The following is a 25,519-nucleotide window of genomic DNA, read 5'->3' as shown; positions in this document are numbered from 1 at the left end:
AAACGAGAATAAGAAAAAAAAGATAATGGAGAAAAGTTTAAATATAGTTTTAGTTTTATTTTCTGTTTTCTTATATTTTATTTTAGCTAAACCAAAAATTACATAATTTTTTATTCAACACAAATTTATAAACATGGAGGTGCAACTCAAACTAACCATTCAACAGAATAGGCTACATTTAAACCTGTTACCTGAGAGTCAAACATGCTGTAGTTTAGCTCTCTACAAAAATCACACAATCATTTTTCTATTATAGAACTAACATGCTGATGATAAACAAACTATTGTCATCAATACGCTTACTCAACTCATTTTCGGTTACCATACAGTTTTCTCCCTCCGTTATACAAGGTGCACACATGCTCTTGAGAGAGTTTATAGAGATGAGTCCTCAACTGAGACTGAGATGTTTAACCCTTTACGTCAATCGACTTTTCAGAGTACAACATGAGAACCAACACTATAATTGCACCGTACAAGGCTGGAAAAAAAGGCTTCATGTCCTGTGTTGACGGGCAAAAAGGTAAAAAGTCCCGTCTGTCCTTTCCTATTTCTTGGCATCTTGCACCTTCTGAATTTCCTGTTGGAAAAAAATCAACAACTCATTGTTTATTTATATATTAAATGAATACAAATTATGCATGTCACTGTCAACACAATCTTTTTACAGAGATGAAATAATTTTACCTCAACAAGAACACTTTTGAGCTTCTCATAGGCTCCGTCCAGGTCATCATTAATGATTACAATATCGAAAACTCCAGGTTCCTTACCTGCGAAGGAGAAAACGACAAGGGAATAAACGTCTTCTCTCAAGCACAACTGATTTACTGAGAGTGCCACTTACTGAGCTCCATGTCAATCCTCGCGGCCTCCAGACGCTTCTGTAGACTGTCCTCTGTCTCGGTTTGTCTGTCCCTCAGACGCTTTTCCTGTACAAAAATATACTCTAAATCTTCCTGTATTTTATGACCATTTAAAAGCTGTATAAAACTGAGATCTATTATCAACTCACCAGGATCTCCATTGAAGGTGGCTGAATGGAGATATAAATGGGGTTTAGATCAGTCTTCTTGATGTTTTGTACTCCTTGTATGTCAACATCCAAGATGCAGATGAGGTTTTGTGCCTGAACGTCCTCTATGGATGATTTGCTGCAAGTGGCAGTACATTTGATGAGCAATTACATTTCATTGTTTTGTTATGAACAACACAAGGATCAGATTTCCCAGAGAAAATGTAGTCTACCTGGTTCCATACATATTCCCAGAAAACTCTGCATTCTCAATGAACTCGCCCTTGTCGATCCCCTCTTGCATGTTCTCTCTGGTGACAAAGTGGTAATCTGGGTTGAGGACAGAAATAAGTGAAGATTAATTGTAAAACCAACCAAATTATGACAGATAATAAAATGCACTTTAGAGCATTGTCAGTCAGTCTGTTGCTAGCTTATCAAATGACCTGAAAGTTTTATTTGACATAGGCTATTCTAAATGATCAAGTACTAGCAAACTATTAAAATAAAATATTTGGAAGAAATAACTTTCAGAGGGTTACTAAATGATACATTTTTGGATGAAGTAAAACGGACAATTCTAAAGTCTTTTCACAGCTAAACAACAATATTCTATTATGGTCAGCAGGGGGCGACAAATGTCTATTTCAGAATCTCCATTCTGTATATCTTACAAAATGGTGGGAGTAAAACTGGTAACACTTCAGAATAATGGTCTGTCATTAATAAGTAACTACGCAGGACGTATTGCAGTACTAATGAGTAGCAATACATTAACACTTCAGCTACTACTATTAACTAATACAGAAACAAGCTTAATTTCAAATTTAGTTCCTTATTAGGTAGGCCTAATCAATAATTACTTAATGAGATTTGCCTCAATAACTATTATTAACTAACTGACAAATTATTAAGAACATTATCGTGTGTCTGAGACGTAATCAGTCATCATTTTTACTCTGAAAATAGTCATAAAATGCACCACTAATTCCTCAAGTGTTAGTGACTCTGAAGGAACTACTAGTGATCTGGACCGTTATTTTAAAGACCATGTTGAGAGTAAAAGAAGACAAATGCTAACGTCTCAGACACATTAATGTTGTGATTAGTACCTATTAGTTCTTAATGATGCCAATCTCATTCAGTAATTATTTCTTACCTAATAAGGAACTATCTCCTAAATTTGATATTACTTAATGATTAGTTAAGCTTGTTTCCATTTTAGTTAATAGTCATTAGTCCTGTATTACTTCCTTCATAGTTACTTATTAATGACGGACCATTATTCTGAAGTGTTACCGTAAAACTTGGTTTCCCTTATAATTTATAATCACAAACACACACACAAAATCCTTCACGTAAAGCCCATGAGAAAGCTCTAGTGCTGCATTTTGCTGGATTCGTACCATTCTGATGGTTTAACTCCACTACAGCACATCAGACGGGATCTAAAGCGGGACGGTAATGATTCTGCAGACAACAACAACACAAGACAAATAATTCACAGCTACAGGAGGGCAAAACACTGACATAGTCCATGGCAGCACTGCAATGTCCATTAGCATAACAACATTTGTCTGTGGAAAAACATCATAAGAATGACAAAAAATAAAAACAGCAATGGTTGGTTAGTTGCATAACAATCTTAGATGCCGTATATCTTCCACCTTAAAGTCTCAAATAATATATATTTTTAATTAAGCTATTTTTCATCTGTTGTTTTTCAGTCTATCCTTTGACCCAGCTAACAAAAATAAGTAGGGGCGCCTACTAAGAACGCTTTGGTAATGTTCATATTAAGTAATGAAAACGTTAATGAAACGTTAATGTTCCTTTTGAATGTTCTAATGTTCTAAGTTTCAGAAAAAAACCTCCATGAACGTTGAATAAATAATGTTTTTGTGTTCAAGGTATAGCGGAGGATTTTTTACTTCCGGGTGGATCACCTATACTATTGGTCCTCCTAATTGTCAATCATTCTGGTGAATCAATCAAACTTATTCAAAAAGTGGAGAGGGCGGGTCTTATCTAAAATTCGGAAAGATCCTCCACTATACCTTTAACATTATTAAAGACCAGATAACTTTGAACGAATATTCTATTAACCTTACTGGAACACTTTTGGTTCATAACTTGAAAGAAACCTGCCAGAACATTAGCCAAAAAGTTCTTTGAATTTCCCCTAATAGCTGGGGAAGTTATCTGCATTAAAATAAATAAGCAGAGTTTGCTAAAGTGACCTATAACAGATTTAAATTGGCTATACATATTGTTATATATATTTTTTCCCAGGCTACCAATTAGACTTGTTCAACTGTCCCAAAAATGAATTTTAAAGTTCTGTTGTTGTGATGCTAATGATTTGTCTCTGTGTGTGTGTGGGGAAGTGATGTCATAGTTCACATCACATGGAAAACCACTAGGGAACACAGGGGGCTATTTTCAAAGGCTTTTTACTCCAAAGTGCACACTGGCATTCATGTGATGTTAACAATCATTGCTGTCATTTTGGCTTAAAATATAAATGACTTCCAAAGTTTTAGATTTGAGAAAGTATGAAAGTAACCCCCATTACTCTCTCATCACATTAAATATGTGAATAATCAGTGATAACCAAATGCAAAACAAATCTACACCTTCAGATGACACAGAGGATAGGATGTCTGCTACAGGAAGTAATGTAGCCCCCAGAAGCATTGGGAGACAATTCAGCCCTATAGAGAAAACAACAAAGGCACATTGGGGAATAAAAAGAGAAATTTACCCCTGTGGCGATATGTTTGGAAATGAATGTAAACAGTTCACTTGGGAGTAAGAAGCAGCAAAGGAGTGTGAGTAAGACAGTTTTGGGTAAGAGGACCTTTCGAATTGAATGGGAATTTAGGGATGGGGGGGTGGGGGTGGGGCTTTTTGTTTCACTGATAAAGCAAGCCTTTCAATTGGTATGGTTGTGAAGTGGAAATCCTGCCCTACCTTTTCCATCTTCCTCTCCTGGCCGAGGATTTCTGGTGGTGTCTGCAGAAAAAAGGGAGTTCAAGTTATCAAACTATTCATTCAGAATTCTTGGCATCTGGTTACTCGTCTTTTGATGTCTATAATCTGTCCGTAATGCTGATACATACGAGAGACGCTGAATCCAAAAACCCCTTCATATTCCTTCATGAGTCTCTTCAACAGGGTGCTTTTCCCAGCTCCCGATGGACCGCTCAGAACTACAGGCCTGGGTCCTGACATTTCTCTGTGAGAGAATCAAAACAGATGCATGTGTTGTGTGCATGTGACATGTTGGTTACTGTATGATATGCTGACCTTTCACTGACTTGATTTTTGGTCAGTAAATACACAACATTTCAATGAGTCGCAAGTCTGTTCTAGGGTTATGGAAAAACTTTTAAATGTTTTATACATTCAAAAAAATGTAAATAATGTTTCTCTCCAAGAAATATGAAATATGCTCATCAAGGCTGCATTTATTTGATCAAATATACAGTAAAAACAGTCATATTGTGAAATATTATTACAAAATAAAATTCCTGTAATGGCAAAACTGAATTTTCAGCATCATTACTCCAGTCTTCAGAGTCACATGATCCTTCAGAAATCATTCTGATATGCTGATTTGGTTAATAAGAAACATTTCTTATTATTATCAATGTTGAAAACAGCTTCATATTTTTTTGGAAACCCAGATATTAATATTTCAAGATTCTTTGATGATTAGAAAGTTCAAAAGAACAGCATTTATTTGAAACAGAAGAATATTGTAATATTATACATTATATTTAAACTTAAACTTAATAAATAATAAAAAATCTTACTGACCCCAAACTTTTGAATGGTAGCGTAATTAAATGCAAACAAATGCTATCAATATTACATAAACAGGAGAGCAAAATAAAAAGGCAAATCAACTTTTACAACTGAGGTGAAATACTTCCCATATCTTTTGACATCAAAAGACATTCATCCAATCAGACTCTATACAGTATTTTGGCGAACTCTACTGTATTTCGTCATCATTCCATCTGTCACTATACCAAGCAGCCAAATTAGATTTGGACAGGTTGCGTGACATGTCTTCATTGCCAAAAACCTAAACAAGTAAATGTTTTACATTTGAAAATGTAAAATAGAATACATTAAATATGGGTTCACTTGCAATGAGGATTTTGTGACTATGAAATTATCAGAATTCAATAATAGTTTTAGAGATATACTGTAGCATGCTACAATCTGACATTTAGTGCTATAAAAGATGTATTTAAGAGTAATTTATACTTAAAAGTATATAAAAATCTTTATTATTAAATCACATAAAAAAAAAAAAAAAAACTTCCATATTGAACATGGATTAGGTCAAGCAGGACGCTTTTTTCTTGGTGCCCAGTAGAGAGAGAGAGAGAGAGAGAGAGAGTGCTGTAAGCTAGAGAAGCTGACATGGACAGACACTGAGCTTATTGCACGGCTGCGTCTCTCCAACAGAGAAGCTCAGGAACTAATCCACTGATCCGGGTGATTAGTGATTCTGTTTTAAGGTCAGTGGACTGGGCCTTGTAATGGAGAGCAGGACAGATGAAGAAAAACAGAATAAGACAATTTCCCAATTTTCTAAGAAATATTATTTTTATTATTATTTTTTATTTTTTGCATAGTTTATAAAGCAGAATGGAAGCATGTAAGTGCGTCTTTAACGTAACTTTAAAAATGTCAAATTTGTTGATGTTCTGGGCAGCTCAAAACAGATAAAAACCTATATTTAAAAAAAAGAATGTGTCTTTAATGCAATTTTGCTAAGTATTTACATGATTTAGATGATAGCAAAGGATTCACATGTTAATGTCAAGTACCACGAAAATGTCTTAATGAAGTCAGGTTGGGCCAATGAAGAGGATTACCCAGCATAAGCCAAATGACAAAGGCCCAGTGACCTGATGCCTGTCTCAATGTTTTCTTCAATGTCTGAATCATGTCCGGTCCATTTTTTAGGGACTCTGCGGGAGACTAAACAAACTAACTGGACACACAATCTGATCTGGGAAAACGCTAAATAAACATACAGTTGTCTCCTAGCGGTTCTCACGTTGACTTCTCTCTGTTTATTCTATCAAAAATCCCTGTTATGGACCTCCTTGAGACTTGATATTTTGACTAATGTATGAATACAAATGAATATGCTTTCAACACGCTTTTAACAACAAATTATACATAAAAGAATAGCAAAAAAAAAAAAACATTACATGTGTGTGTCTGGTAATTCTTTTCAGATTAAACATATTTCATGCATTTTTAATACCTTAATTTACATCACAATAAACCATACATTTTGACCTCTAAATTTTGAACACCAGATTAAAAAAAAAAAAAAAAAAAAAACCTGTTCTTACCTTGTCTGTGTAGGTTAGAAGGTGAAGTGATACTATGTAAGTGAGTGTTTCTAACTGACTAACTGCCACAGCTTACTGCCAGCTACAATTACCACCTCCTCCGTTGACTCTCAGCCAATCAAATCGCAGGTCTTGTGTATCTGTTGTTATGACAATGATAGCGGGTTACTAATCATACTAAACTTTGAAAAGCCTTTAATAGTTTATTAATCACTTGTTATTCCTGAGCAATAATGGTGAAAATGTTCAAAAGATTTTTGTCAAATCCTATGTGATTAACACACAGCCTGAGAAATATTTAGTGTGCTTATATTTCAAGACAATATGGAATTCACCAACCATTGAGTTCTGATCTATCAAACTGAAAGACACAAAATGCAATGTTAAATTATTATTAATATTATATAAATATTGATATTACACTATCCACAATATAATACAATGCATAGACAACTACAAATATTATTTAAGAAATAGATTACGGCTTTCCACGCAGTTGACAGTCATATAAAGTTGCATATTTCTCCATAAATCTCCCTCCTAATGGCTGCTCATTAGTAGTCATGCTATTTCTGCTCTCTGTTCTAAGATATCCCTTGCAAAACGTCTGAAAATCATTTCATTAGTTAGTGTCGCTGGGACCGGAAGTATAAACATCCCACACCTTAGGATTTTTTTTTGTGTGTGTGTTTTGTCTCATTAGGGAGTTTTGGTACAATACACTGTAAGAGTGGTGCAGAAGGTACCTTCCTTTGCATTAGACACATGGCTGGGCTAATCCAATGCTAACCTAAATCCACACGAGTGTCCGTATACTCCTGCTAATTAGAGATATGTCAGGACATCAGCCAGACATCCTTTTATGAGGTCATTCATTAAAGGCATCTTTAAGAATGTCTATAACGAACTGGCCAGGTGGTAAGATACTTGTGATGCGATAAATAGACTGAAGGGCAAGAGGAAATGCTGAGGTTACTATAGTGTCTCTAGCAGTGCAGGCAATGCCACAATGGTTTTGATATGCATTAACTGATCAAATGTATACATAATAATGCAATGTGAGTACTAGCTTTGAATAAAAGCATCTGCCAAATGCTGTCATTAGGTCCAGTGATGGTGCTGACTCATGTCTGATATGTTGAAAACCATTTTAGGGCACAGCAATGACATTTGTTAGACAATAACTTTAGTTTAGTTTATTTGTCAAAGAAAAACAGATGAGTCTGTACAAAATACATGATCGTAAAACAAAGCTGGTTTTGTGTTTCATTCTATTTAAGTTCTATCAAAAAGTGCTTTACGATCTTTCAGTTACCTGTTGTATCTTGACTAGAGAGTCTAGTAACAAAACTATTGCTAAAATACCACAAAGGAAACTCTTTTTCTGTTAGTTCTGATATGAGCTCCTTGAGTACTAATGTCATAGCCTATAGTGACTCAGTGTCAGGAGACCTTTATTCTGCTTGGCAGTTGGGAGGAGTGAAGGATAAGCAGAGATCAACCTCAATGTCCATATACTGCATTAGGAATCAACACCTACTAAGGGAGGGAAGCTCCTTGATGCAACTCTGCTGTACATACAGTACAATATATATCAATACAAATATCAGTGTAGTTCATTACAAGAATGTAGACAATTACATCTACACGGCGTCTTAGATCAAAGTTGAAGAACAAGAGAACATTTTGAAAATATACAGGGAACTAACTTAACTCAGAATATCTATTGCCGAACCTTGTAGTAAAAATTAATTTTATTTATCCATGGCTTTGTAATTTTGCATCATGTTCAGTGTCTTGTCTTTGAGATTTTACACAATAATGTTTTTTAAATGCATGAAATAAACTATTACACTATATCACGTGTATCAGCTAAAATGATAATTTATCTTAAACCATATTTAAAAGATCCCATTCACTATTAAATTACAGTTACATAACTATGGATAATAAATGTACAAGATTCATTGCTCTTTTGCACATTCTACACAAAACACAGTTTATGAATGATTCAAATGTTTAACTGCTTACCATTTTGAATATATCAACACTGCTAGATCCAAATTAGAAAAGAGTTCTTCAGTGTAAACATTCACAAAACTATAGGACAGATTGCTCTATGAGAATAACTTAACAATATTTTATAAAACAAGGTTTTGTACATAAAAACAACTTTTTGTGATCAGTTTTACTGTCCTTACAATATTGTTACAGCACAATATTTGTGGAGATTTATACTTCATCAATGAACACAGCGGTCCTTATGTAACCGGCTTGCATTCCGACAGGAACTTTTTTAATGATTCTTTTGGGCAAGACGTACTCTAAGTTTTGCATGGGCCCAGAAAGGTTCTTCTCAGTAAAAGTGATCCGTTTGGGTAGAGTGCAAACAGGCAGATGACAGGACAGCTATAACTCTTCATAAATACACTCGTCTCAGGTCCCCGGGTGAGGTGATAGTGTTGCACTGTGGACAAAGTTTCTTTGCTCCCTGCGAGAAAGAGGGACCAATGAAGATAATTTAACAATCAAAAAACAACTGATACTGACACACAGGGTTCACTTGTTCAAGTCATGTGGTTGTGCTGAAAATCTTTTGTACAGTATGTGTATCTTTTGTAAGTACAGTATGATACTGTTGTGTATCTCACCAGGGTGCGAAGCCAGCATTCCTCACAGTGGACATGCCAGCACTGGATGGAGGTCAGAGGTATAGTGTAGGAGTCCTGAAAAGATAGAGAGAAAAATATATATTTACAGAATAAATGTACATAAATAAGACAAATGTAACCTAAATCAGCTTAATCTCAAGTTTTATTATTATATACATTTAATTAGCGTAATAAAAGAGCTGTCTTAATTTTGAACAGTATATCTTTTTAATTATATATACACACATACACAAACTCTAACACTACTGTTAAAGAGTTTGGGGTCAGTAAGAGTAAATATTAATTGACACTTTTGTTCAGCAAGGGACAGTAGAGACAAAGAATATTAAGCAGCATAATGCTTTCAACATTGATGATAAAAATTTCTTTAGATAATAAAAAATGATTTCTGTAGGATCATGTGATACTGAAGACTGCACAAAAAATAAGCTTTGCTGTCACAGGATTAAATACAAAATTTAAATAAATAATTAATTGTAATACTATTTCCCAATATTACTGTTTTTACTGTATTTTTGGTCAAATAAATGCTGCTTTGGTGAGCATAAAATCCCCCAAATCAAGCATATAGCGTCAGTTCTGGCAGGTCACGTTAGTCAGGCTCGCATTAGCCACGTCTACCTATAGGAATACAGCACGACGTCTATCACAGCGACCATATATAAGCTCCTTCAGTATTATCAACAGCTATTGTGTTTCTCAGGAGCTAATTACCCTCCTGCTGTACATCCCCAGCTCCTCCTCTAGTCAGTCAGGATTTGGCATTCTGATTCCCCTATTCCCGAATTATGTTGTACATTAAAATATGGACATAATCTGCAATACATTCATGTTAGTTCTGTTCTGTTTACCCTAAGTGGGGTTATTGCTGCTCTCCCTGCTCTTATCCATGCTAGACTGCAGTTCTTGCCCAGAACAGAACCATACCGCCAATCCAAACTGCTAATTGTCAGTCGTATTTGACGATAGGTCCTGACAGAAATGTTTAACAACCGCCAACTTATGAACCGTAGTGTTTAAATAATTAATATAAAGTATACATATAATTAACATTTATCTGCAATTAGTTATTACTATGTTTTTTGTCCTTTTTGAATTAATGTGTAAACAGCAAGCTCAAACTTACCATGCAGATGAGACACTTGAATCTGTCCCCTCGTGTGAACTGCTTCTCTAGATCTCTGATCCGTGTTTTCAGGGCCTCCAGCGTACTGAGGGAGGGGTCATCCGATAAGCTAAACGAAACAAAGAACAAATCCATCAGAGATTGATTAGAGAGTCACAGCGTGCTGAGGGCTTTGTCGCTGAAGGCCACGTTATGAATTCTAAATTACACATGAACGGTAATCAGAAGACAGATTGCATCATTAAATGAGGTGCATTAAGAAGCAAATTCAACGTTGTAATACATGAGTGTGCGCTTCTCTAGATTGTTTTGCCACATCGGACAGTGAAATATGAAGAGCGTACACTGCATATGTGTATGTTCAAATAAATGTTAGCCAAATTTGATTGGTTAGAATTAAAAAAAAGAATGAAAGAAAGCAAAAACAACAGAAATTTGTAGTACGGTAACTTGTAGACCTATTACAAGTACAATATAATTATATAACTTTTATTGAGGGCACAAAAAGCATAAGATGCTCCCTTGTAGCGGCACAGCAGGTGAGGGACAGACATGTCAACGCAGTGTGCAAACATTGTCTCAGTGTAATTGCTTTATTAGCGTGTCCACACAGGGCCGGGCTGCAAGCGCCCCGCGGCGCGCTGTCATTTGTCAGGAACGGTCCTCCTTCCCGCCTCACTAACCCTTCCTCACTCGAGTGTTTCCACTTCCCCACAATTAAATAACACTCGCTCAGAGCCCCCTAATCCCCGGTAGGAACATCCTGGCCAACGCATCCCCATTTAATCAGCTCCCAGGAATTGAACTATGACAGCAGGGGGTTTAAGTGATCCATCAAAAATGCCTCATGTAATAGCCGCCAAATATAAGCATAATGAATGCTGTTTTTTCCTCTTGTAGCTGTCTGGTGGAAATATGAAATAACTGCTCTCGTCCTCGGGCTAAATACCTATTGGAGAGTGGTGACGGATCAGGTACAAAAACATGCTGCAAACCAGAAATCTACAGAAGTACAGACTTATATATATATATATATACTGTATAGATCTAGATAGATAGATAGATAGATATTTATGTATTTATTTCAACTAACATTAAATGTTGCTAGCCATTCATGAGGGACAATGGAATATACAATAGGCCTATAAATAATTTAATATAATATAATAAATATAATAGTGTGTGTGTGTGTGAGAGAGAGAGAGAGAGAGAGAGAGAGAGAGAGAGAGAGAGAGAGAGGCCTTGTTGTTTTAATAGTGATGATGCAGCAACATCTCTAACCTGTGGGTGAACATGCATATATATATACAAATCACTGCCACATAATACATTTAGAATCATTAAAAAGTCTTTCATAGTTTCCCTGCAATCTGACACTCCTCGACTGATAAATGGATCAATCAAGCTGATTAATGATTCACTCCGAAACGTAAGTCAAACACGCTTCAGTGGACTCGCCATTATGTGACCCCGCTGAGAAAGAACTGATTTGTGAGACTCTTATTGAATGGGTCAACCATGTGTAATTCCTCATGTGTCCCTTCCTTCCATGAGCAAACTTGACCTCAGTTGCACGATTAGTAATGTATAAAAATCTGTTCCAGTGCACACAGAAAAAAGTTCAAATCTCTTTTCCCAACAGGATTTAAGAAGTGCTGTATCATGATCCAGCAGAGATCTCTTCCAAGAAAATGACATGGATGTTGGAGAGGCTGGGAGAGAGGAGGATGGAGGAGAGTGGATGTTAAATCATAACCTATGTGCACAAACCGTTACGCCAAAGCTCCAACAGTGTTTGTATAACAATTCAGTCAATTAGGATTGGTTTCAAACAATTTCCATTTTAATAGCTTTGCTATTGTGTTCTGTAATGAGCAAAATGTTATGACGTATACCCAAATAATGCATTTTAAAGTGTACATTAAAGTTGTGATGAAGGTGAAGTAGCCACAGTTTTTTTCTTCATATTGTGGGTGTGACATACATCTGTGTGAAATGGATTGCCGAAAAAGAATAAAATGTAGGGTGGGGACTTGGTTTTATGCAGTGGTTGTTGATTGGATTTTGAGATGTGCCTATTGAACTCAAAAGCGGAGGCAGATTAATGTGAGCTTGCAGGCGGGATTTAAGCAGACAGAATGACTGGAGAAGTCCGGCATACGTCATTAGAGAAAAGTCGTTAGTTTTAACTGGAAGGTGTGGTTATATTTACATTACAAGGTTACATGCATGGATGAATAGGTCACAATAAGATGTATAACACGCATTTAAAAAATAGATACAGTGAATTTTCATTTCATGCTGATTTTAAGGTACACTTACACCTCTAACTCGCTGTTCTTGCAGGTTCTTGTAGATGTTGTGCTTGTATTGTTGTCTCCATTACTTGTAGTTGGATCTTCTGCAGACAAGGAACACCATTGTTTATTTCATTTATGCAATATATATAGGTTCTTTTTATTGTCACTATTATATTTATATATATATATATATATATATATATATATATATATATATATATATACAGTGCAATGCATAAGTGAATACACCCATGCTAAAGTTGACTAAAAAGAGGAATAAAAAATCATATTTTGGAAATTGAACTTAATGCCTTAATTTAAAAAATTAGGAAAAATCCAACCTTTAAGGACACCAATTTTCTTTGTGAATGAATAATGTATCGTAAATAAATAAATGTTCTTCCTTAAAATACAGGGTGCATAAGTGAGTACACCCCTATGTTAAATTCCCATAGAGGCAGGCAGATTTTTATTTTTAAGTATTTTTTTTAAAAAGTTTTTAGGATACTATGCATCCTGATAAAGTTCCCTTGGCCTTTGGAATTAAAATAGCCCCACATCATCACATAGCCTTCACCATATCTAGAGATTGGCATGGGGTACTTTCCATAAGATCATCTCTCAATGCAAATCAAACTAGCTTTTAGGCTAACTGAAATAAAACCATGCCAATCTCTAGGTATGGTGAAGGCTATGTGATGATGTGGGGCTATTTTAATTCCAAAGGCCAAGGGAACTTTATCAGGATGCATAGTATCCGAATTTTTTTTTAAAAAAAATACTTAAAAATAAAAATCTGGCTGCCTCTATGGGAATTTAACATAGGGGTGTACTCACTTATGCACCCTGTATTTTAAGGAAGAAGATTTATTTATTTACGATACATTATTCATTCACAAAGAAAATTGGTGTCCTTAAAGGTTGGATTTTTCCTAATTTTTTAAATTAAGGCATTAAGTTCAATTTCCAAAATATGATTTTTTATTCCTCTTTTTAGTCAACTTTAGCATGGGTGTATTCACTTATGCATTGCACTGTATATACACACACTGTATATAACAGGACTTGACAGTAACACCTGCACTGGTGTGTAATGCAGTAATTCCTACAAGCCACTTTGGCGGCTTGAATTTTACATATACATTTTTCAATTGTAGTCTTTTAAATAGGCATCTGGAATAATAAACTAAGTGCAAAAATATCGATTCTTCGATTACATATTGATGCTAAAATATCTCAAACTCTTCCAATACTCATTTTCCGCAGAATAGATGCACAATACCAGCTGGCTTTCTTGCTCTCTCTTCTCTCGGACAGCGAGTTGACACACAAACCCGCCTCCCCTCACTCACTCATTTAATTTGCTCCGGATGAATATTGTTGGTGTTGGTCTTGAATTTCAGCGTGGGATTGCACGTATAATTGTACTCATTCCTGCAGATTCTGAGCTCAAACTCAAAGTATGTGCACGTAAAGCCACCTCTCAGTACTAAATTGAGTTCTTTTTGCACTTAAACAGTCAAATACACACAAAATTATGACAAAATGCCAGTGTTGGGGAGTATGTAAACACAGTCAGTTATGTTTTAAGTGAACATAAACAGCTGAGAAAGAAAATGCATGTGTAACAGTATAATGGGTCCATAAATCCGGTCTTAAAGTTACAGCAGGCTAATACACCAGTCCTGCCGCCAAAATGTAGTAGTACACCCAAAAAGAAGCGAACTACATTAAAGCTGCATTTACACCTGGCACAAAAACAATAAAGATCTGAATTAGAGTGACATCAACTACTCTTGGCTCACCTGAGTTTGCAGACTTGGTTTGTTCTGGAGATAACCGGCTGACTGTCTCTCCACTTTCAGAGCAAAACAAACAAACAAGAAACTAAGTATTGATAAAGTAGTTGGAAGCACTAATAAAATGTGTGCTGTTTGTGTGTGTGCATACTTTAAAACAGCTCCTCTTAACGCCTGTCTCTCCTCTGCATCTCTGGGTTCATTTCCTGAACAGGGAATCACATCCGCCTCTGTGTATCTGCGATCATTTGCTGAGGAAACATTTTTTATTATAAAAAAACGCTTTCACAAAAAAAGGAAAGAAAAAAAGAATCAATGCACTTCCTTGCTGTGCCAATCTTACAGCATAAATAAGGATACTGGGCTTTTCCATACTCCAAAGTATCATCACCGTCTACGTCCAGATCCACATCGCTGTCCTGGTGCTCTTTCAATGTGCTGCTCACCAAACCTTAAGACAATTAAAATAAGCGTTCATTAAATGACAGGAAACACAAAGCCTTATTACAGAACAAGTACCAAAGGAATGGATTTCCTTTGGTACTTGTACACACTGTACTTTAAAAATAGTTTGAGATACAAATGTGCACTACTGATGAACTGCAAAGTGTTAATAAAATCAAAAGTGTTTATAAGGACGTGAGGGTCTGTATGGCCTCTGATTTCTTTGTGATCGCCTCTGTCTCTGTTTTTGACCCCTGGCTAAGTTCTTTTACAGTAATCTCATTCTCAAGAGGATAACCCCACTCCCATTACCTCACGTGTCTGTTGTGAACTAATCACACACATACACACACAAGCTCTGTTGCAAAACCAAGTGAGCTGCTTTTATATTCGGTACGCTGTTTATAGGCAGTAACTCTACAAATGGATTTTTTTAATCATTTGATTTCAAGACTGAACAGCTCTTAAAGTGTAAATGTACAGATTTTTGGAACTGACGGAACGGCATTTTTTCCCCTCCGATTGGCCTAAAATTCTGTGTTCGGTTCGTGGTCATCCAGTTTGAAATGTTGACTGCAAACACTGAGGTTTTTCAGAGTTTCTGTTGCAGCGTTCTCTCCGTATTTACAATTCTTTGCAGCCTTTAGGCGCTGTCTACAACACGCTGGCTCCTCCACTGGAAACTGAAAGTAACTCACTCCTTCTAAACGTTTACTCTTTGAATTTAGTATTTAGTGTGTAGTTCAATTGCTGTGCAGCGTTTGTGTGTTTTGTACCTCTGAAGCCTCTGAGAACAGAAACCATCTGTATTCTTCTCTGTTCGGCCCATTCAAACTCCCTCCCGGCTGACAGCATGGAGCCATTTTCAACAACACAAACACCATCTCTCTGTTGAAAACACACACATATCAGCATGTATGGTGAAAATGTCTCCACCAGCCTCAAGACACCGCTTTCATCTGCTACCTGCCCTGAATGCCCTCTTGGCATTAGTTTTCAGCTGAAAGAAACGGAAAATAAAAAGAAACAGACATTTCACATGCAGGTATATAGATTGTCTGATCCTTCTGGACACATCTACATGTCTTATACATCATACGGCTGACTTCACAGAACAGGAGAGCTGACGGCATGTCTTCTGCCGGCTGTCAGTCAAATACAGACATCACAAACAGCCTGTGATCTGTCAGTGAAAGCAGATCTAGAGGAACTACAGACTACAGGGGAAGGAAGGTTCATTGTTTTGAATGAGACCTATAAACACATGCACAATTACAAATGAGCTGCATTTCCATCACACCTGGTCTTCCTCTGCTTTCCGTCTTTTCAGTTTCCCAATGCGTGCTGTAAAAAAAAGAAAAGAAAATGAAAAATGAAAATGAAAAAAACTGCTTTTTTTGTGATGCATGGCACTTTTCATATTACCTTATCTGAAAAAATGAAGCATAAATCAATTCTTTTGATTTGTTTTTTTTCTCCACTGGCAGTTTTATGATGGAAATATATACGATCTCAAGCTGACATAAACTGATAAGACAGAAAGGCCTCTGTGGCCTACAAAAGATAAATAAATGGCAAGGGAATTGGACTGATCTGTTTATCTGATTATAAAATAAAGACATAAAAGATTTCCAGAATTCTCTGAATCTCCTTCTCTCGAACACACACACACACACACACACAGGAAGTAAAATTCAGGATGGTGGAACGGTATCCACCACTCCATTAAAATCTCTGTTTTGCTGAGCTTCTAATGATGTTAAGGGACATTAATCTTTAGGAGCCTCAGCTCATGATATAGTCAAAAAGGACAGTGGAAACAGAGCTGAGCCTGTTACAATCACAGTGAAGTTGACCATAACGCAGAGAGGATCATTAATTAGAGAGAGAATCTGATCAATTAGTTTTGACCAATCTTCCAGTGCACCTTTTTTAGATGTTAATGAAATAACATAAAAATTAACAGTCCTGATAAATGACCCAAAAATTCAACATGATAGAGTACAAATATTTCACAGTACAAAGACTTAATACTCTGAGTATTACTGTGCCAATGGCGTAATATTGCATTAAACAGTATATCATTTTAAGCATTTCATGATTCTACAGTCATTTGCTCCTTGAACGATTATTTTAAATCAGTGCTGATTAGAAGATAAAGCCTCTTTAAATATGGCAGTTGCGTGGCATGTGTGGAGAATATCTTACCAGACAGTGGGCAAGAAGATACATGTGGGAATCCATAGTCAGTCCAAACATGAACAGATTTCACTTTCTGTTTGGCGTAGCACCTGCACCAGCAGAGCTCCTTAACTGTTAACATATCAAAAGGTCAAAGGTCAATAATCTGCTCTGCTTGTGAGGGTGCTAGGTCAAAGGTCGGGTGGTGCTTTAACTGTTTGAACTAAAGGCTGTGACACACCAAGCCAAAGAACAAGCGGTGATGAAAGCTGACTGAGTTGTCGCCTCTCGTCGGCTGCGTCTCGGTCAAAAAGCTGCCCCTTGACCACAATACAAAGACTAAAGACGACTGCCAACTAGCATGTGCCTTCTGCGCCTGCGTTTAAGAAAATAACTGTCTATATCAGCAGGCACCAATAGTCCATATTCGTCATTCAAAAAGGGAAACTGAAACTAGGACTGCAGACATGCAAACTGTAAACAAAGCTTGTTTACCATTTTGAATATCAATCACACTGATCACTTGCTTCATTCCAGACAGTTCATGTTATAATGAAAATATTCACGCAGTGTAGTGCTCAGGTAAGATGATGTCAATTTAGAACAGCCTTCTGTCTGTGCCGTCTTGACTTCTTTGCTCGCTTTCATCACTTTTGCTATTATTCTCTTTTGCATTTTAGACTAGCTCGCTAAGCAGAACAGGCAATCAGAGTTCTCTCTCTCATCAACGGCACCAATGCCGACGGACGCTGATTCAACATGCTCAATCGGCCAAAACGCCCCCAACGGGCTTCGACTAGTGCGAATCGTGCGGCCAGTCGACGCTCAACAAAGGCCCAAACGTCAGCTTGGTGTGTCAGGGCCTTAAGACTGAAAGTGTACCAGTGCTATCCGGGGACAATTTGTGATCATGAGAATGAGTTTCAAAGATTGATGATTTCATTATAAACATCAATTTATGGAATAAAACTTTTTTTGAATTATTTAATATTCATATAGAGAAATATGAATTTGGTCAGATCCAAGCTCTTAATGCATGTCTATGACCCTGCATGTATAGGCAATGACTAAAATGCAAAATAAAAAAAGAGAGAAATCCAGAGAGAATATTACTGACAGTCATTGAAAACGTACCATTGAGTCTTGTTTGCCTGTTTGCTCGTACTCGCAAAAATGTCTGAAATTAAAAAAGAGGAAGAAAAGGGACACTTTAATACCCATCATTTCAATACCTAAATTTACACTAAAGAGTTTTTTTAAAAGAATGATAAAATAATTTTTCTCATTGAATATTTAGTTTCACAAATGTCAGGTTATGAATAACATTTGATCAATTCATCGACAACATCAGTTCCCTTTAATGATTATATAAGTCAGGTGTTTTGAATCTTTTTGATGCTAAGGACTCCCAAATATGATGATCCTCTGAAAGCCTAAAATGTGAAGACCAATTTATACTGTGCAAAAAATGGTAAAAATAGTAAGTCTAAGGACAACATTGTTTGAAAAATAATAATAGGCTTTTATTTTGTCATTGCACTAAACCTAAATTTTTTTTTTTATATATATAATCTGGACAATATTTAATTTGTTAGTTTTATTGTATGGTTTTGTTACAGCTCATGTTTTACTCACTATAAGAGTATATTTAGATCTTATTTAGATTAATTTTTAAATTAAAATTAGAATTACATTTTATAATTAAATATACATTTTTGCTTTTATTTCTTATCAATTACATAATTATACTTTTCCCAATTAAATGAAATATTCAAAATTCTAAAAGTCTTTAAAAAGTCTTTATTTATTTATTTTAGAACAGAAACATTATTTTAAATTCAATTAAAGTCCAGAAGATGGCAGCACTACACTGAGGGCTGTCTCAAACATTTGATTGACATGTAGTCTTGGAATGGGTAAAGTCCACACTTAAATGAGTTTGATTAAACCTGTAATTAATTAAAGTTCAGTATGCTCCTCAAGAGAAGTGCAAGCTAACGCTGCTAGACACATATATAACGTGCATTTTGTGCTCACCTGGTACCTGTCGGAGTGCACAGCCTCATCAGCAGGACGTGGAGAGGAGGCAGAAGAGGAACCCTCTCTCTTTATGTGCATAGAAAACAAAGACTGAGAGAGGTAGAGTGGTTATTATTGCCTGTAGAGATAAATAAATTGTATATAACAAGTGTTGTGAAGTACATTGGAGAGAATGTACCTTGGGCGGCATAGCAGCAAGACACTCCTTTTGCGCGGGACCCTGACTGTAAACAGGAGAGAGTGTTATTAACACATATTTCATCACCACAATCCCATTACCAACAAAACTCAGCCTTGGTTTAAACACAAAGTGTGAATCAGAATACGCAAACCTGCTCAGAAACGAGGCATCAGGTCGCATACAACATTTCCTTCGCAGTCAAATAAAAATAATATATTTATAAAGCTGTCTCCATTCGGGTTCTGTACGGCAGGATAGCTCTAACACACCCTGGGGCCAAGTTCAATTTGACACAATTACTGTCCACAGCTCTGTCACTAAGCAGATTATGGCTATAATTTCTTTATTGGAGAAATCTTTCATGTGTTCAGAGTGGCTAATGTGCCGCCCTGCCTCGTCTGATGCTGATAGCAAATGTTGAAGAAACGCATTATTAGCTTGCTATGATTTTCGCGAGGACTGCCTTGAGCTTGACTAGCTGTGAAATGTCAGGAACAATGTAACAGCTTGTAATTTGTGATGTTGCAATGATGGAGGAGACAGGGAGAGGGGTGGAGGCATGGTGCACATGCCCAGAGGCTGTAGATAAATATGCCATCAAGACCTGGAAGCATTTAATGTGCCTTTGGAAGGGACAGGCTACAGGGTTTGTGTGCGTGCGTATGTGTGCGTGCGTGCGTTCAGTGTCTCAATCTGCTTTAAATCTGCCCTTCCTCCATCTTTCCGGCTCTTGTCTCCAGTTTTGATTTCTTTACTATGGGCGGCGATGCATTTTCATGAGCCTGGATGAGATTTGAGTTAGAGTGACAGAAGAGCATGCTGACTGTCAGCGGCACTTTACTGTCTACATGTCCCGGCCGATACAAAGAGACTGAGGCAGTTCAAAAAAATCAAATCAACCCTCGACTGATCGGCTGACGATCTCTGATTGAGCCGGACGGATGGAGAAACAAAAGAAGACATGAGCGAAGCAGAGGGAGGTTGATAGATTATTGATTGTCTCAGTCATTATATGGATTGTATCATGTTCATTAGAGGAACATGACAGGTTTCATTTTTCCCATTTCCATGAGAAGAACAGGTGGAGAATGAGGGGGGAATAAAAGAGTGTGATAGCAGACAGCATTGGGATATTCTATTTATTTATTTTTTACTCTACTTAAATATTTATTTATTATAAATAAGATAAAAATAAGTAATAAAATACATTATTTACCTCCACTATCAGTGAATGGATGGATTTGTTTCTATATAGTTTATATAAATACATAAATTAATTTTTTATATGGATTTTGGACTATGGCAAGAAAATACATTTAAGAACCACAAAAATTGGGAGAGCACTGGGATGCTATATTTTATTTTCTTGCTCTATTTAAAAATCTTTTTTGAAATAAAACAAAATAACTGATCTATTTCTATATGGTTTGAATTAATAAATAAACTAATAAATAAGTGTTGTTTCATGGCAACAATACATTCAAGCACCACTACAAAATAAAATGGGTAAAAATAATGATTGTGAATCAGGAAACAAAAAGAAAATTGAAGAGACTGTTTCAGGTGTGGAGTGCGTACCTATTGTGCAGCTGCATTAGACGCTCCATTTCCTGCTCCATGTGTTCCTGCAGCTCTCCTGGCCGCAGCACAGCGTGACAGATCGGACACATGGGCGTCTGAGTGTCATACAGGCCCTTCACTTTACCTGGAGAGACAGATGCTTTATCATTATAAACCTACAATGAGCAATAAAGAGAATTCTTTTCAATAATAAACATCATCTAGTGTTATCTAAATAAAGCTTGTCAGTCAACTGACAGCAGAGACATCAAGTAGCAGTACCCGTCTCATAGCAAAGCCATCACAGGCTTACAAGTGGCCAAATGAAAGCAAACAGATCTGAATAAAACATGGATCTGCATGTAAGCGCTGCTTGCAGCCATGCCCTTGAGAAAGTGTCAGTCGGCCCCCCTGCGAGTCCCATCTCTTTTAAAATTTCATCTACGGGACAGCTCAAATAAATTCACAGACGAGTACTAACTGCTTGCATCTCTGCCTAAAGGCAACCAACATCAGTAAACAATGAAATCCCAAGGCCCAAATTGAATTTATAACCGCATTACCTGCACAGATAACGTCTGCAAATAACAAGATGATAAAAGGAATTTGATTTGATTCTGGGATGAGCGTGTCTTTTTTCCCTCCTGCTGGAGAGTCTCTCATGGGGGGCATTTGAGAGAAATTCCAAAATGATAATGTTAAACCTTAACATGGATACACTGCCTTAATTAATATACACAGAACAAAATCTGAACACCAAGGTGTAGCTATAAATTGCTTAATCTAAAAACAAAAGAAATGAGTCATTTTATTATTTTATGTTGCATCATAAAAGCCTATATTCCTAAATACTGTTAATAGTGCACAGTTATTTATAGTAACAGTAATAGTTATTTTTAGGAAATACAAATCTGAAAGGTTTTTTACCTTAACTAATTTAATTTACATTACCATTTGAAAGTTTGAGGTTGGTAAGATTTTAATGTTTTTGAAAGAAGTCTCTTATGCTCACCAAGGCTACATTTATTTGATCAAAAACACAGTAATATTGTAAAATTGTATTACAACTTAAAGTAACTGTAATAATATACCTGCAGAATGTTTAGCAACCATTACTCCACTGTTCTGTCACATGATCCTTCAAGATATCATTCTAATATGCTGATGTTGAAAACAAAATTTGAAAACAGTTATGCTGCTTAATATTTTTGTGGAAACGGTGATCATTTTTCTCAGGATTGTGAGTTCAAACGAACAGCATTTATTTGAAATGTCTTTATCAATTGAATGCATTCTTTCTAAATAAAAGTATTCATTTCTTAAAAGAAAAATACCTTACTGACCACAGTAAGATATGGATATAGCGTTTTTTTCCCCCAAGTTACAGGATGACTGCACATGCCAACATCCATATGACAACTGTCATCATCATGATGGGAGACGAATTCTGAGACGGCCATGAACTGACCTTTCCAAAATGCCACATTTCATCCAGGCTTTCTGTCACATTACGACAATATGTCAGAAGCCCGAAAAAGACAATACTAGAGGCTTGCATTTCACAGAGCTGCATGCGAAGGGGTAAACAGTAATATTACCGGAGGCCAGATGAACGTGGCTCTCTCTGTAATTGATTGACGTGAAATGTATTGGTTGCAATGGCTTTTTCAAAATGTCATCATTTAAAATTCAGACAGCCAACCAGGTTTGAGACCACATCAGTTTCTTCCGTTCAATCCATGTAGAATGTTTTAAATATGAACGGAATAGAATATAATTTATATTCTAACAGAATAGAATAGAGTATATGAAGTCACGTAAAAGGAGGTCCCTTAATGGTTTCTGCCATGATTTTGCCTTTCAATAACTCCATAATGGGCGCGACCTTTCAGTAATCCGAGGGCATGCGAGAGGCAGGCGACAGGCAGGGGGCTTGTTCCCTGGCAGACTTTCTGAGGAGAGTGGCAGTTATAAAACAGAATTGGCCCACTCCACACCTGCCATGAAGCCCCGTCAAGTAGCCTGAACCCGTCTGGTTCGTGTTTAAGACATCAAATGTTTCACTTTATACAGGGGATTTCATCGTTCCTTCAATATGCTTTCAGAAGTGCAGGGGAGTATGCGAGCTCCACTGAGTGTTTTTATTGAGGAAAATAATGGGCCATTGAAAAGGGCTATTTAATAGGCAACATAATAGGCAATGTAGCAACACATCTGCTGTGGAAAGTCATTTCCTTCATTTTCAAAGGTATTTTCTTGATTCGGACCCTCTTTCGTTAATCGGCTTAGAAACGGCTTAATCACTCTGGCACTGGACCAGGTACATGTGGAAAAAAGTCCCAGTTTGCTGTTATTGAGGGTGATCAATGTCTGAAATGAAAGGTATAGTGGAAATATTACCACGATAAATCCTACAGAGCTCGGTCGCAGTTGTGAGAGATGTGCACACTCGCATGTTCGATATTATAGAGCAACCTATTAGATTAAAGCGAAAATGACTTCCATTAACATCCTTACTGTCAAGTCAATGAGCTCATTCTATTCTGTTCCCTCCCCGCATACTTTACTGGCCAATCAGTGTCTCGTTAACGAATATTTAATGAATGTTCGAATATATCAAAACCCCCTGAAACAATTCCTTTCAAACTAAAATAATGGTACATGTAAAACTGACATGACTATGCAACAACAAACATACTGAAAGCAGCTAGTTAATAGTACACATAACTTGGAAATATTTGGTATTCTCCAGGATAATACTAACAATACATATTATTTTAGTAAACAAACAACAACAAAGCACACAAAAAAACATGAAACTGTAGGTTATAAAGCCAGATACAGAGGAGAGTGATCAGTGTCTCAGAAATCCCTCCATCATAAATGTCCCCATAAAGATGAGGGATAGACATATATACAGCTGCCCGATAAAGCTGTGGCACTCATCACTCCAGAGAGCTGATTGCTGCCTTTAACTGTGTGCTGTGTCAAAGAGTTCAGCCCTGGAGAAACATTTAAGACCAGGTTCAGCTCTACAGGAAGACAGGTGAGTGACAACAAATACAACTGATTCCCTGAGCTCAGACTCAAGTGGATCTCTTATTAAATCTCTTTGAATTTACACATTTAAACCCTGAAATATGAAATTTATCGTGCATTTTTTTTGTTTAAATCGTGAAATTTATGTTTCCACCATGAGATAAGCATTTTCTTTTCTTCCATCCCATACCGGGAACGTTCTCAGAACTAGCAAGTTTCACTCGAAAATTATGGACAAACACTTCTTCCAGTAACGTTAACAGAACGCTTGCTCAAAGGTATCTGTCTTCAATAATGTTCTCAAAAGGTTAGCACAGAAACTTTATCTATACAACGTTCCTGGAACGTTTTTTTCTTTCTGAACATTTTTAGTTGGACAATTTAGTTACCACTTTATTTCATTCAATAGTAACAATACCATAATGTTTGCAAAATGGAATGTTCCATTAACATTTGCATAACCAAGAAAAAACATTTTAAAATTTGTACTTTCAACAAACATTCAGAAATAACATTTTCATAACTTAATGGGAACGTTAGCAAAACATTCTTAGAACATATTTTAGTTTGCTGGGATATTGTGACGTACATTCAAGTGAAACAATATTTTGTACAAGAAAAAATATATAGGCTGGGGACTTGGTTCTATCTATCGATTGTTGATTGGATGGAGGCAGATCGGCTTAATGAAAGCATGTAGTGTTGTAAGAAAGGGGCGGGGTTTAAGCAAACTAAACGATTGGAGAAGTCCAGCATATGTTACGAGAGAAGTCTAGTTTCTAGTTTGATTCCAAATTATTAGGTCAAAAGAAATAAAATAAAAATAAACATTACAATAAGATCAATCAAATGCATTTAGAAAATAGATTTCCATTTCATGCTAACTTTAAGATAAAGGAAGGGGTTGAAAACACATTTACTGTATTTTCTGTCCTCATATCATGCCCAGTATTATGTAATCTTAAAATAACTCACAACCAGACTTGTTCGTGTGACCAACATACATCCAATATCCTTTTCAGCAATCCTTTAACAAATCTCTGTAACCTACAGCTCATCTCCAGAAAATCAATACAATGTGTCTGGTTTGTCAAGAAAAGCAAGTATTTAAGCATGCGATCCTTAAGATACTCAGGAGAGCTGAATACAGAGAATCAACACAGATTAAAATCTCAAAATATATAGATTTTTGTGAAGGAAATTGTTTTATTTAAAGAAAGGGTAACACTTTATAAGTATACAGTAACAAAGCACTTGTAAATCATTTGCAAACTGTTAGTTTTTAATAGTTTATAAACTGTAGTTAATACAGTATAGTTAATACTTCATTCATTGTAACTGTAATGAACAAAGTGGTATTGTTTAACTAGCTTATATGTAAAGAGTTAGATAATGCTTTGTTAACAATATGTAAAATGTTTACAAATACATTAAGCACACACAAACATTTGTAAACAATTAAGGAACACTGAATATGAATGCAATTAATGTCCAATAAACGTTGGCTTAAGGCACTTACTTAATGACATTTTCCGATATTCCGTGACCTAATCTAAAGTGAGAACTATTTATGGTTAATAAGTTGTTAGCAAAGCATTATCTAACTCTTTTTATATGAGCTAATTAAACAATAATAATTTGTTTATTACAGTGACAATGAATAAAGAACTCACTGTTTGTATATAGTCTATTACTGTATTTGTAAATACTTTATTACTGTATACTTATTATAAAGTGTTTTTTTTACTTATAATTAAACACATTATATATCTGTATAG

The 25,519-nt window shown here is 36.1% G+C and overlaps 2 protein-coding genes across 6 annotated transcripts in view; both read right to left on the bottom strand.

The window, feature by feature from the left end:
• Positions 1-84: 84 nt before the first annotated feature.
• Positions 85-6,463, bottom strand: guk1b (guanylate kinase 1b). Of its 2 annotated transcripts, XM_084388388.1 has the most exons (9): positions 6,400-6,459; positions 4,138-4,253; positions 3,989-4,030; positions 3,652-3,729; positions 1,249-1,345; positions 1,016-1,154; positions 848-932; positions 688-773; positions 85-580 (listed from the first exon to the last, which is right to left on the bottom strand). In XM_084388388.1, exons 2-9 carry the CDS (start codon positions 4,247-4,249, stop codon positions 548-550), a joined length of 672 nt encoding a protein of 223 aa, XP_084244514.1. In that variant the 5' UTR covers positions 4,250-4,253; positions 6,400-6,459; the 3' UTR covers positions 85-547. The 2 variants fall into 2 exon arrangements, with proteins under 2 accessions (XP_084244514.1, XP_084244515.1); XM_084388389.1 differs by lacking the exon at positions 3,652-3,729 and having other exon boundaries at positions 6,400-6,463.
• A 1,112-nt stretch (positions 6,464-7,575) lies between these two features.
• rnf220b (ring finger protein 220b) overlaps positions 7,576-25,519 on the bottom strand; it is a 37,060-nt gene continuing 19,116 nt past the window's right edge. Inside the window, exons 3-16 of one of the 4 annotated variants that reach the window (XM_084389198.1) lie at positions 20,721-20,847; positions 19,140-19,185; positions 18,959-19,051; positions 18,056-18,098; positions 16,949-17,053; positions 16,041-16,084; positions 15,517-15,628; positions 14,640-14,747; positions 14,448-14,547; positions 14,303-14,355; positions 12,520-12,598; positions 10,198-10,306; positions 9,051-9,125; positions 7,576-8,890 (exon numbers count right to left, since the gene is read on the bottom strand). In XM_084389198.1, coding sequence (XP_084245324.1) covers positions 8,819-8,890; positions 9,051-9,125; positions 10,198-10,306; positions 12,520-12,598; positions 14,303-14,355; positions 14,448-14,547; positions 14,640-14,747; positions 15,517-15,628; positions 16,041-16,084; positions 16,949-17,053; positions 18,056-18,098; positions 18,959-19,051; positions 19,140-19,185; positions 20,721-20,847 — 1,166 coding nt within the window. In that variant the 3' untranslated portion in view covers positions 7,576-8,818. The remainder of the gene's footprint in view (positions 8,891-9,050; positions 9,126-10,197; positions 10,307-12,519; positions 12,599-14,302; positions 14,356-14,447; positions 14,548-14,639; positions 14,748-15,516; positions 15,629-16,040; positions 16,085-16,948; positions 17,054-18,055; positions 18,099-18,958; positions 19,052-19,139; positions 19,186-20,720; positions 20,848-25,519) is intronic. The other 3 variants (XM_084389199.1, XM_084389200.1, XM_084389201.1) reach the window with 3 other exon arrangements.

This window comes from Rutilus rutilus, assembly GCF_951802725.1.
Source record: "Rutilus rutilus genome assembly, chromosome: 19".
Taxonomy (NCBI): domain Eukaryota; kingdom Metazoa; phylum Chordata; class Actinopteri; order Cypriniformes; family Leuciscidae; genus Rutilus; species Rutilus rutilus.
The sequence above is the reverse complement of the archived record's forward strand: the minus strand, read 5'-3'. Positions and strand labels throughout refer to the sequence as shown.